The sequence below is a fragment of the Notothenia coriiceps genome, unplaced genomic scaffold (genome assembly GCF_000735185.1).
Source record: "Notothenia coriiceps isolate Sejong01 unplaced genomic scaffold, NC01 NC01_scaffold00017410, whole genome shotgun sequence".
NCBI lineage: Eukaryota > Metazoa > Chordata > Actinopteri > Perciformes > Nototheniidae > Notothenia > Notothenia coriiceps.
Genome location: NW_011350111.1, coordinates 19,358 through 33,784, shown reverse-complemented (window position 1 = coordinate 33,784; position 14,427 = coordinate 19,358). Strand labels below are relative to the sequence as shown.

At 39.1% G+C, this 14,427-nt stretch overlaps 1 protein-coding gene across 1 annotated transcript; it reads right to left on the bottom strand.

Moving 5' to 3' along the window:
* Window positions 1-897: 897 nt before the first annotated feature.
* Window positions 898-13,171, bottom strand: stxbp6 (syntaxin binding protein 6 (amisyn); the record flags this gene model as incomplete). The annotated part of the gene is made up of 4 exons (XM_010776897.1): window positions 898-2,338; window positions 3,852-4,009; window positions 12,708-12,873; window positions 13,041-13,171. Coding segments are annotated over 4 exons (479 nt in total), but the record flags the coding sequence as incomplete, so codon positions are not given.
* Window positions 13,172-14,427: the final 1,256 nt, after the last annotated feature.

Genomic DNA, 14,427 nt, shown 5'->3' with positions numbered 1-14,427 from the left:
AGTTGTTTTTTCCTGCCAACAAGCATTACTGATGTAGACAAATCTTAACTTCATCAGTTCTAACCAACTTCCCTTCTTCTTTTAAATGACATATCAATCTATTTGGGACAGTAACAGGTTCCAATAATGTGTAGGGTGTCATTGTGGGGCTTTGGTTTAATGTACAGTATTTACTGCAGCCTGGACAGAGGAGAAAGTGAGCAATTAAGACTTACTGCTTTACATTGCCATCTCCTGGGGAAACAGGACAAGCTCACTGGCTGCTCACAAAGTATTACTGCAGTGCAAATACAGTGATGAGTAATAAGTCAGATGTGAAAAGAACAGAGTGTTTCGATTATTATTTCCATAATTAAGAGAAAACACATCATCAGTGAAACAATAGTATTTAGGTGCACAGAATTTGACCAAGCATGACCATCCAACTTGAACATATTGTGCATCATTCTCCTCTAGACATAACACAAGAGGCATTATTTCATTGAAATGACAACCAAACCTTAAACCGGTTTGACCTTGGTTTTCCAGACGAGGCAAGAACAATATTAACACTGAAATACAAACGTAGGTGAGTCATTCAAAGCAAACAGCACTAATAACGAACCATTGTATTTGGATTGGGCATCTGACTTTATTACACAATAAACAGTATAGAGAATGAATCACTGACATATGAGTATTGTTTAAGCATGACGTGAGACTACATCAGACAGAGAAAACGAGCCTTTAGACACGTTAAGGTTTTGGCAGCTTGTTGTTCATGACAAGAGAAAATCCATGCATGAAACACAAAATGCAACAACAACCACAAAGAAACCCAACGAAATAAAAGGTACAGCGTCTGATTCCATTATTTTATGGAAATGTGAGCGCTGGTTATAAAAAAAAGACACTGACAACATTATAAAATATTTATTTTATCAAATAATAAACATCCAAAATGTTTGAGAGGAACAAAAGCACACCAACAGAATTATAAAATATTCAGAAAAGAAATCAAATACATCTCGATTGTGAGGGCAGTATCTTGCAAGTGAGAAAGCCAAGGTTACCGTTAGCGTGAGAGCACTGGCAACAAATAAACTACTACACACTGATGCTGCTATTTGAGACATTTTGACCGTTATCTATCAGCTTTTTATTAACCGACCCAAATTATAAAAAATAGATAAAGAAATGACTACTGAATGATTAAAGTTGAAATACAGCCAAGAGTCATTTATAAGATCCCATGGTAATAGGACCAATTAGCTCCACAGACACCTAGATAATAGTAATAGAAGATATTCCTTATGTTGCTTTATACAATGCAGAAGCTGGTTTACTGAATTCAACATAAATTATTATAATTAAAAAAAGCTTTTTTCCAGACAGAGTTCTTCAAGTACACTCCCAAATAAGTTAGGAACTTTATTACATGTAGTTTTGGTTGTTTTGGAATGGTAGACAGAGGACTTCACTATTTCACTGTTGTCATTTATCGTTATAGACACAAACCCATCCAAGCCGTGTCATGTGCAGTTTATGAAACAATATGTTGAAAACATTTGGACTAATACTGTTGTGATACATTTTGAAATGATTGAGAGCAAAACAGAGCAAAATACTGCAATGTCCGAATGTCGACGAAAGAGAATAAAACATTGTTGAAAATAAATACTTTGGGATTTTTTGGTTGTTCAGGGTGGAGTTCTTTTTCTCCACAGATGTGATTATTCCTTCTACCTGACATCACATCCTACCTAATGCATCGTCAAATTATTTACCTGGTTACAATCTACAGTAAGCATCAGACAAGAAAATCTTCAGGTATGTATGTGTTTTTTATATATGTTTTGTGTGTTCACAGTCAACCAATCCAGTCACAAACCAATGACAGCGGCTGCATAATCACTGCAGTGCTCATAAATAATTCTCACCAATTAATACCCAGCGATACAAGCTGTTCCTGGTATTTGAGTGATTGCTGATAATGATGCATGTTGACTCTCACAGGAGTGTGTGAGCATATGAAGAGGGGAAGTGTTTTGATTGGCCGTGGTTAAGACTGTCATAGTCTTGTGAATACATTTGGCAAACAGGAGCACGAAACATTCGGCTGACAGTCTGAAGTAGCGTTGGTTACCTCTGTTCCTCCCCCCAGCGAGATGTGTCGCCGTCAGATGATGTACCAGAATTCAACAACCCAAAACATTAAAATGTTAACATTGTTAACAAATAGTAATCATATTAAATCTATTAAAAATAATAAAATCTGGAATCCTTCTCCTGTACAGCGACTGGCAATTGGTGACCAGTTGGTTTCGGCAGTGGTCTAACACTTGTGCTTCATGGCAAGCTGTAGAACAAATTAGGGTGGGGGTTGGGGGATAATACAATGAGAATTTGTATAATCCTATCAGCAAAATGCTACCCAGCTATAGAAAGCAAAGGTAGTGTAGATGTAATGCAGGGAAAAGTAAGCACAGTGAGTAAAATGTGGTACAGTATAGATCTGACTTAATTAGAATACTTCCACAAAGGAGAACAAGCTGTTAGGAGGGGTTTATAATGACGCTGGTTATGGTGTTTTTCTATTCAGGCAATGACAAGGCAACTGAATTCATCTCATTAACAAGGGCTCTAATGGCTTGGCTGGAGGCTCGTTAGAGAGATGACCAAGGAAACAAATCGAATACAAAGCTATGGGGTGTTGACGTGAGGAAGGAATACACACACATGCACACACACAGACTACAGCATGGGGTATGTTGCTATGGAAAAAGAAGAACTGAAATGTGCTAGTTGAACAAGTGGGGGCAGTAGAGCAGCAGGCAGAAAAGAAGGGTCTTTTTTTAAACTGAGCAGTGTGGCGAGATGAAGCTGCAGACACTTATCATTTCAAGATTCTTACAACGCATGCAGTAGGATGTTAAAGCCATTCAAAGAGGTAAAAAAAAAGCTGTTGATTCCACCACTTCTTTATCCATCTGTAAGGCCTTTCTGCCTTTGCTTCAGACATGCAGAGCTCTGAGACTTGATAATAGTGTGCCAAACGAATGATACATCATAACACAAAACAAATATAAAAGCTAATGGTATAAAATGAAATGAGAAATGGCAGAAAATGAGTCATTCTTCATGGGGGTTCTACACTCATTTTCTACAGAAACCACCAGAGTCGGGTTCTTTTTCTTTGCTTATCACAGTTTCAGAAATTCATCGCGGCGGGAAAGCTCGTCTCTGAGCAGTCTGAGGGCCTTGTAAGGCAAATGTCTTTCAATTATACCACCAGCGTGTTCAAAATAAGCAATGGATGGCTCTACTAAAGTTATTGATATTCCACTTTAAATGGCACATGTCTCAGTGAAGGCTCTCCATTCACAACATGACTGCAAACCCAGGGTTGTGTGATATACTGCGTGCTATTACAGAGACAGTTATGATGATCGCTATCAGGTGCACTCGTTACAAAGCTAACCATTTTTTCGTTTTTTTTGCAGGGGAAAAAAAGGAGATTATGCTAATAGCGTCATTATAGAGCATGCAATTAGTTTTCATGACAAACAAGAGATGTGGGATGGATGGAGGATGAGGGAGCCCCCACTACCAAACAGAGTTAATGAGAAGAAGAAAAAGATTATTATGTTTCCCCGAGCAGAGAAAGCTGAAGTCACTATGAGGCAACTCTTACAAATATCCTCAGGTTGAAGTAATATGTATTATTTTGGCTGAATTAATAATGACTTTAACATTTTTACTAGATGTTCCAAAACATTCCATAACTAATTCAGAATTTCAACGCGCTGCATTAAAGCAAGCCTACCCTGAGGTTATGAATTGTAATGCGTCTTGCTAACATATTTCCTCACCTTCTGTGCAGTAACAGAGAACTGTTCAGCACTGTTCATCATGTCCGCGGTCCTCTCCTCCGCCCGGCCTAATCGCTCGCCGCGCTCGTTCAGAGCCTGACTCGCCTTCTGTACGGCACTCGTCACACTGTCCGCAGCCGAGTGCAGTATGCTGTTACCTGCAGATAACAGCCGGACGGAAGAGAGGCACACAAGAGAAGGAGAGAAAGGACAAATTGTGAATCCTCTGTTGAATAATAACATGAAGTAGACAACAAATTAACCTGTGACATTAGATGCGTGTAGTTGAATCAGTGACCTTGAGCATTAGTGTTAATGGTAGAAGACAAAAAGTGAATGGCTTTCACCAGGTGCAACGTGGGAAGTTGGCTAATGGCTTTCCTTCAAAGTTGATTTACTTCAGGGAAAGATCAAGTGAAATTAACCTTTTCAAACTTCAAAGTACGCAACGGCAACACAGCATTTTATTCGTTATGACATCCTGCATTGCTTTTCCTCAATTTTGAACCTGTGCTGTCAGCTCTGCGGTTACTCTCCTCTGAACTAATAAAGAGAGGAGATGTGCTTGGCTGCATGGGCAGCCCCGGAGACCCAGTGCTGGATATAAGAGTGAGAACATATCTTTCTATAGCAGCGTTAGCCCTGCGGATGTTTCCGCTGACAACTTATCAATCTACAGCACATCGGGAGTGATGCTGTTATGTGCTACGCTAACGCACGGACTTCGAGCAGCACATATTTCTGCTGCTTTATTTTTGTCGGCAATACAGTTGTATTGTTCAAGTGGGGTATAATCTGTCACATGCACCAGGCCAGTATTGGAAAAAAATTGCCTTTGTTTTAAATGCGTCACCTATTGTTCATGTGAACTGCTACTTTTCATTGACCAAACATTTCCATATGTGGTAGCAAGGTCCTGACAAGCCTTTTTTTTTTATAAAACGTTGTTGCGCCACCTCAGGGTTTAGAATGTAACAGTACAATTATTATTATGCCTTTTTTTATATTTAGGGAATTGATTTAGTGAGGACCATCCCAGCCCCTCAAGGAACATTCACTCTTTAGCTAACTTTAAAAAGTGAATAATAATAATAAAGAAAAACACAACAAACACCCAGCAGAAGGAAAAGCTAGATTCGATTTTCCAAGGTCTATATCCCTGGATATACAGTAAATGAGTTAGAGGAGAAGGAACAGACGGAGGGAGAAGGTAGCGACTGTATTAAGACTTGACAAGCCTGATTCTATCTGCTCCCACAGGAAACTGCTAGACAGTGAGTGTGTGTCCCGTGGCATGAAGGCAGGTAGGCTGAGTGACAGATAATTGGGACGACTCGACTGCAGTGGGTGTAATGACAGCCCGAGCAGCTGCTGTTGCTCCAACAGAAGTTCATTTGATAAAGTCAGAGCTGTTTACGTAGAGACACACCTGTGCTGCACACACAGATGGATGTATAGTTGTTCATCCCCACAGCTATGAATAACAAAAAGGATAGAAAGGAGGAAACACAAGCAAAAGGCTTTTTTTATGGTCAAGTTCCAAGGGATTAAAGTCAAATAACTACAGAATGCATCCCACATCCCACATCTGGACCCGTAACATAAAAGCTTCAAACCAGTCAGGATTTATTTTTTCATGTGGTTAAAAGGTTTATATTGTATCTGTCTACAGCTGCAAACAAGAACTTAACAGTCCACGGCTACAACATGAAGGTTATACTTTTTTTACATGGGGTTGTATGAGTTACTTCTCTATAGCAAGTGTTTTACTGTATGTTCAGTGGATGGCAGACAGGAGCAAAAGTGGACTCTGGTTTACATAGGCTTAAAACACATTCCTTCAGGCTTTTATTTAGGAAAAGAAACACTTTCACTGGAAAACTTTAGGTCCTCACTAGAAAGGATAAGACCTTTTCACCTTCAGAGGGATTCCTCTTAATCCTCTCCTCCTCGGAAGAGCCCAGGGAGTAATTCTACCATCATCTTCAATATAACCCTCTGACAGCCCCTCCACACCATCCACTCAGAGAACATCTCCCTTTAATTTCCTGCACACAATTCTTCCTCTCTCTGGTCTGGTCTTTCTCATTCCCTCTCTTCTCCTAAGAAGAGGGGTGGGCTGCAGCGTGGGCTCCCCCAGTGGAGAACGTAATTACAGTAAAACACAGGGTGGAGACATTCTTGAGAAGCATGAAGGGGCTGCAGCATCAGGAGCAGAATGAAAGATGTAGGAGTACATTATGTTATGTGGTGCCAGCGCTGGGAGCCTTAGCGCTTATGTTATCAGTGGGGATAACAGCAGTTCTTTTATGTTACAGAGGAGCTTATCGGGTGTTATTACAGTCATTTTAATGATGCAGGACCCTGATGTTGCAAAGGTATATCTCAAACAGAGGCTTTTTATGATGATTTTGGCATTTTACATTGTGGATTTGGAATAAGCTATAGAACAGTACAGGCCAATCCTAGTACATCCATGGCACGCCTCGCTCAACAATGCAGGAGGAATTGTGTTGCTATACCCCATGATATTATGTCAAGCCAGGGTTTCTTTAACAATGGAGACTGAACAAGTTGTTTTCTGGCAACAACATTTTCCAGAAAATAGAAACTATGTGCAAAGACGAACATAACAAGGAAGGGGAGAGATCGTTCAAAGTTAACCCTTCCTTTTCCAGCTCAGATAACAGGCAGCTTTGGAAATAAGAAAATAATTGATGGTTATCAACTCGAGCATGTCAGATAAACTTCTCAAGGTGCCGACAGCCAAGAACAATGTATTTTTAAGGCATATTGGGTTAATTAGAGATTCAACTTAATAACACAAAGAGATCCATTCATATAAAATGATGCTGCAGTGGCTTTAACATTTTCATTTGGCAGACATCATATTATCAGTGTGCTAGGATAACGCTGTGGGTGTAGGAAGGGAGAGAGAGTCGCACAATCATTTATTTTAAGTATTCGCGAGCACACACTTATCTGCACTTCAACAAGTAACATCAAACATTCTCCTTATCATTCTGATATTACCAGAGGGCTTGAGGCTGCCGCTATTCATCCAAAGAACTTATGAAGGATTCTGTCAAGGATTTCTCTAAGTTCTGTAACTACATATAAAGAGCCTCTTGACTCAAGTACTCAGTCATTTCTGTTATTTTCAACCATGACCTTGTTTTCAAAGTGTTTGCTATTATGAGACATTTAAATCACTTACTTTTCCCTTTGCCAATTAGGAGACAACATAGAACAAAGAGGCAAAATAGGCAAAATAATTAATCAATTTGATTTGAATGGATAGTCAACTGTACTTTACAGACATGTATTTTATTGAAGATACAAATGTACGGTTTAATTTAGGGAAAATGTATTGATATAGAATTATTTCAAATGTTGCGGTTCCAAAATTAAGATTTGTTTTACCGAAATAAACATAAAACCTTTCCTCCTGCTTCTAGGTGTTATCAAAAAGTATAGGACGGGCCAGCTGTAAAACCCAAGTAAGGAAGTGTGTAAGGAATAGCTGAGCAGTATCAAAGTAATATATTTTTATTTATCTTTACAGAATATGTTGTGAGAAAATGCGCTATTTTGCAAGTGTCAGTTTCCTGTATATTAAAAACAAGAAAGGCGAGTCTACAAAAAGAAACAAAATACCTACAGTATGTTCCTATTTGACAATTTAATAAACTATAAAATGTGACAATCAAAAAATGGCTAATGGAATAGACATCATACAGTAAGGGCCTAAAGACAGCGCTATGGGGCTCCTACTGCAAGATAACCCCCCGCTGCCGTTTCATTAATGCAAATCTTGACATTATCCGCAGCCGCATAATGAAACTATAGCAGAGATTCAACCAGGAAGGGGCGACTCTCTGGCACTCCTGACAGACACCTATTTAATCTCTAAAGCCTTTTATCCAATCACTTTTCTCCACATCTTACAGCAGAAACTCTACATATGGTTCATTCTCTCTTTCCTCCTTTTTAATGGTCACTCCCAAACTTTTTATACAGGGCAGTACCCCTTTTCTGTATGTTCTTACAAAATGATATAGCCATTAAAACACTTCCCTCTTTTTCCGATACCACTCCCTCCCCGTGAAAAATGTACCTTATAAACCCTTGTGAATATGCCTTCTTCATTATGCTACAACCATCGGTCAGTCACATGTTAAATTAGAGCCACACAAAGTCAATAGTTATTTAAAATGTGCGATTCAGTACACAGGTTCAAATTATCCTATTATAAATCACAATTAATTTGTCTGATTGTGTTAGACCCTTGCTTTAACTACATTTAATAATTTTTTTATGAACGTAGTTATGTGTCCTACAGGTACTCGCATGTACTTTGGACTGAGGTGGATGTGTAGCCTGAAACCCTCTTTGTTAACCACTCAGAGAAAAGCAAGGAGGTTAGTCAGCCGCTGACATTATTTCATGACGGGATAATTCTTGACCTTGCTTGCTCAGTTGTTATTTAGTTTAGTCACTGTCATGCTGGTTCAAAAGCACAAATAACACCAATGGGGAGGAACATGGAACATTCTGTACTGAATGTGCCACAGAGCCATTTAGATACTGACTAGTGTAGCTGAAAAATAGCTACTCTATTCTCATTTCCCTTATTCATGCAAGCAGCCTTCTCTGTGCATTTAATCAGCAGATAAATGTCAGCATCATATAATGTAATAATAATAATAATAATAATAATCAAATAGCCTTAATGTCGGTCATTAAAGTCTTACAAGCTTAAATGTTAATGTATGAAATGATGTAGAAAAGTAAAAAATACTATGGAAAGCATTAGGGAAGAAGCAATTCATCACTGTACTGCCCTCATACGTTATGTGAGTTACCTCAGTGTTAGTCAGTGACTCTGCACAGTCTGACGGAGAGGGGTAAGGACCGTGAACATAACTCACATAACATTTGGATGTTTCTTTAAAATCCCTTTCAGCATGTAGTCAGTCCCCACAGTGACATACAAACAGTGACATAGGGAGGAAAGCTCTGTTAAATACAGTATAAGTCTATAAATGGCAACAGAGGACAGTTAATTCCCTCAAGAGCCAAGAGGAGAGCTCTCAGTTCAGAAGGTAGCAGAAAGGTTTTATAAAAATGTAAATTCAACTTTGGGGTCATTTGTGGAATGAATTTTTTAATACATTCCAACTGTTTGAGACTACTTTATATAAAATGAAGGTTGTTCTTTTGTTTTTAGTTTTTATTTGCTCGCTGTAAGATAATGTCGTCTCCTATAAACATTAACGTACTTCTATTAGTTCTATCATTTGTTAGTTGGGGATACACATGTTTAACAAAGAAACTTTATTTTTTGTTTATTTATTTAGGAACTCAAAACTTATTAGTGGGGGGTAAAACTTTTTTTAAATTTACAGTGGTCCCAGTACTTTTGCATACTGTACCACCGGCTTACCTTGTCTTAGTAGATGACCGTTGTGTGCAACAAATGCTTTCCTCTTTCTTTTGAAATAGACCTTGCAACGGAAAATGACTGAATCTACAGTTTGGTCTTCTGTGATGGGAAAATATCAAAACATCACAGTCAGTTTTGATGTTCAAAACATGATATCGTTTTAAAATGAGTCAAGAAGGGTTACTGTTTTTGAAATGTTAAATCACAAGTTAAGTGTCTTCAGTTGTCAAAAATAATATAAAAATGGTTACTGTTTGATTATTCATCCATCCTCCCTAATAATAAAATGTACATTTAGTTTAAACCACTAGGAGACAGGTTTGCAAAACGCTAAGTGAAAAAAAGGATTTACTTATGTCACATATTTAACTGTTCATTTAGAATCAGTTCATGAATACTTTGCCAGTCAGCTAGAGAAGCTCAAGTGAAAATAAGGGTATAAAAGGGTCTTACAGTGTGGGCAGCAGCCCAAGTTGGCACTGATAACAAGGCAATTAGCAAACTAGCTGCTTTTATTTCTGGACCAATTACATGCCCCATCAAGGTTTAAATACATGGGCCTGTACATCTAGACAGCTTCGAGAGAAGTTTAAAGTATCCCCTCACCGAGAAAACTGTTCACGAAGACATCTTAATCTTAAGTGTTAATTATACTGTTTACATCAGAATATCAACACTTCCAAAACCTTCAATTCATTCATCAGGTGCCTTTTTGGCTCCATCATAAATGTGACCTTATGAGACTTGAGATGACACCCTCTGATTAAATGTAAACACACGGATGTAATGAAAGGATAATATTGCTGCTGTCTCAATTTTGTACTCACATTCGACAGGACCTCATGTAGTTATAACCAGCATGGGGAAACAGGGCAAGATTAAGCTGACAGACTGCTGATGGCATTGTCATGACATATCTCCCACACATAGAGAAACTGACAACTAATATCATGTTCACTATTTTTATGCTCCCCATCTTTAATGGCAAACCCTGCTGTCCCCTCTAGGGTACTTCATAATGGTGTCGGTAGCACACAATTCTTGTTATATACACGGTCTACCTTTTTCGTCATTCTGGAGGCTGCCATCCCAGAGGATTCTGCAGATAAGAGTCGCCCACAGTTATGGTCCCACACCTGAGCAGCGTCGTGATTTTTGTTTTGCACTGGTGTGAGACTTAAACTGGGGTGGACAGAGTTGGCAGCGGGCTGGCATCCTCTCTCTTCCTCCTGTCACAATGTACCGCTGACCTGTCAATTTTTAGTCTATCAGACACTATCCTCTACTCTCTTAGAGCCAGGAGTTCATTATCAGACCATCAGCCAGATGGACTTACAGCATGTTGTCAACGGCTCTAAAATACTGGAGCTGATTCTACAAAACCAGAGGGTTGGCTATTTTAAGTACAGAATTATGCTACAGGAAGTCCAAGTGTAATTTTCAGAAATACTGGAGGCATGTGGTGGCACTCTATAATCCATCCTATACTAAAGACCACTGTGTTCCTAGCTCTCTGGGAGACCACTACCCTAACACCTACACATACAATATGCATCAGAGTCTGTTTAAATATGTTAAACACAGACATGGTTTTCAGAGTAGGAGGGAGGTCAAGGAAACATAACAACATGCAGCTTTATCGTCAATCAGTGTATACTATAGTATGCGCACACAAACAAAGAGTAAAGTAACAAAGGAAGTCCGATATAACTTATGAGTAGGGATGCTCCGATCGATCGGCCGCCGATCGATATCAGCTGATATTCACTCTCTGCCGATCGATCGGTGCTCTCTATAAATTCCGATCGGGAGAGCCGATCACATGACGTAAAATACATGACACTTTTCTTTGTGCGCGGCAAAACAAGCTCGCCAAAATGGCTTCACCAGTCTGGCAGTCTTTTAAGGTGTCCGAAAAAGACAGTAAGATAGCGGTATGCGACGTGTGTGAAGCAGAAATCATGCAGCTCCACCCGCTGTGACGGACCGGTGAGCGGAGCAAAACACACACTGAGAGTTAGACCTAACACACTTCCGCTCATTTCTCCCGTGTTATTATCCAAAGTTAATGTAAACTTGAATAATGTACTTCATTTGAATGTAATAATTATGTTGGTTGTTGTTTGTGGAAGCGCCAGTGAATGAGCCCCATTAACTGAGTTTTAAACATCACTTTAAATTAGGGCTGTCAGTCGATTAAAAAATATTTAATCGCTATTAATCGCATGATTGTCCATAGTTAATCGCGATTAATCGCAAATTAATCACAAATGTTTATTCTCCTGTGTTATTATCCAAAGTTAATGTAAACTTGAATAATGTACTTCATTTGAATGTAATAATTATGTTGGTTGTTGTTTGTGGAAGTGCCAGTGAATGAGCCCCATTAGCTGAGTTTTAAACATCACTTTAAATGGAAGATCCCCATAGCCCCCACCCACTCGATCGGATCGGCCGATACTGATTCCGGCGATCGACCCCAAAATTGGCGATTGGAGCATCCTACTTATGAGTGATTTTATATATTAGTTTTTACAGAACTCTATTTGAAACATGAATGAACATTTTTATTTTATTTTTTCTATCTGGTAATTGCCTATTGTATTATGTGGCGCAGATGAGCACGCAGCAGGAGACGGGTTGGCAATGTGGTCCATAAATAATTCCTCATGGTTGAATGTTGTTTAAAGATGAGGGTTGGGGGGTAAACAGATCAATATCTGATTAAACCGCTCGGGATGCTGAGTTCCCTACTGCGATTCACTGTAGAGGAAACCATAAACCAGCACTCCCACCCTCAACCTCCTGCGCCACAAACACAAAAATTGCAGCTAGGAAATAACCAATTACACAGTTTTGGATTTACAATTTGTAACATTTGGGAATTGTGCTCCAACTTGTTTGATCAGCCTGTCTTCACCTATTAATTGGGCATGAATTTAATATGATTTTTAAGTGGGAGGTTAGTTTTCACTTGTCTGTTAGAGCTTTTACTGTGATTAGTTTGAAGGGTTGAAACCAATCATAATAATAATAAACTGCACACGTCAAGCACACAATGTAACGTGTCAACACCACATAAATTAGGGGAAGTTATTGTTTAGTGCTGTATTGAGTATTTCAATGGGCTGGAAACCAGTTGATCTGTGTTAGATGCTTTGAGTCACAGCTGATGAATGTTGTTGGACATCCTCGTTGACCTCACTTCAGCAGAGTGCTCAACAGATGCTGTGTACGAGGAATAAGCATGCATTTTCATGAACACCAGGTGCTGGTTGTCATCATACATAATCAGATTCAAACTGGCTTACAGCACAGTATGACAGTGAGTCTGGCAAAGCAGAGCCACTGTGTTCTGAGCAGGAATATTACCAGAGGACAGTAAGCAGTTGTTATTTTAACTGTCTTACCCCCCAAAAGTTTGGACTGACAGTTGACGAAATCTGGTTTCTGTGCGGAGCTGTAGCGCTGGCAGGTGTGGTGAAGGATTTGGATGAAGGTGCACTTCTCTCCTGCTGAGCAAGCAACCCACTGGTCAAAAGCATTCTCGAACATCAGGTCAAACTCTGGACAGTCCTTAGAAAGAAAGAGGGAGACATGGGTGACAGATGAGTGGGGGAAGTCATTGAAAAGAAACGTTGAAAGCAGGACACAAGAAGTATGTTGTATCAGCAATAAGTAGCGTAATTCATAGCGATATTAACTGCATTAATAGCGGTTGAAAGGCACTATAAATGACATACTTTATTGGAGTCGATGCCGTTGACCTGCCGTAGCTGGTCGATGGTCCACTGTGACCTTTTTGCGAAAGCAGAAGATCCGTGGAACTGCTTCACCTTAGTGATGGACACGCAGGAGGGTTTCTTATTAGTCACTGTGGAAACAAAACAAGAAAACGCAACAGATAAGTTTTGACTGCAACATTCAATTCCTGAATATAAGGTTACAGTTTAACTTGTGGCCCTGATGTTGATGATATAGTTAGAGCAGCTTTGGATAAGGATAAAACAGTCCAGTTCAGGTCGGAAGATAAGGAATATTAAAGAGTTAAGTAAGTTCAAGCTTGCTTCTGTTGGCGGAAGAAACAAAGGCACGAGTAAAACCCTGGACATTTCACTTTTGGAGCCAACAGCAACAAAGACAATGATAACATTCCCTGTGCAGGAAACACAGCATAACTATGAACAGACAAACCCTATTAACAAGCACTAGACTTGATATCTATCCTGACAAAGTAATACACATACATAGAGAACAGTGTTCCATCATGCTACTGGTTTTAAGAGTATAATAGTTGGATATAGTGTTCCTGTCAAAGCAGAAATTGTGCTGGTCACAACACATTTCTATTAAAAGAAGGCAAGGCAAGTTTATTTATATAGCACTTTTCTGTACGCGACAATTCAAAGTGCTTTACAAAACAAATTAAAATACTTTTTAGGAATAACTACAGTAAAAACACATAATGGCATTTTACAACAGGCATTACAAAAGAAAATAAGTGATATATTTATTCTAGTGCTCTGCTGACTAAATACAAACAGGTAACACATTGCATTGCGTTCAAGCAGAGAGGTATTACATTTCAATCAAGTCACAAGAGACTAAGAACATAATGATTACATATCCTCACAATGGCATTACAATGCAATTCCTTCACAGCTACTGTATGATTAGGTATTTTGGAGTTTTAGCAGTTGGTGTAGTTTAAATTATGCTTAGTTGTACAACAACAAGGGAACATAATGTTTTTTACGATCCAGAAAAAATAATCTGGATGTTGCCTGAATATAATATAAAAGCTGAAACAATTGAATTCACATACCAGCAAGAAAAGCTGTCCACATTTGACTATAATAATGATAACAATGAAAATGCTAAAGGAAATTACACCAAAAAGCCAAAATGACTTTTTCACCTCCTGTCCGATGACATCATGATTGTCCTTAGCTTGGCTTCACTCGCCTCAGCATTAAAAAACCTTCACTTCCCTTTCCCCTTGATATCATGGTTCTATCATGTCTCTGGACCACGTGATGTGTGTGTGGCTGGATACGGAAACTCTTTGTACTTCTCAGGGGTAACATCTTCCTTTGTTGCTTTTTTAACCCCACTAGGGAACCTTTGCTT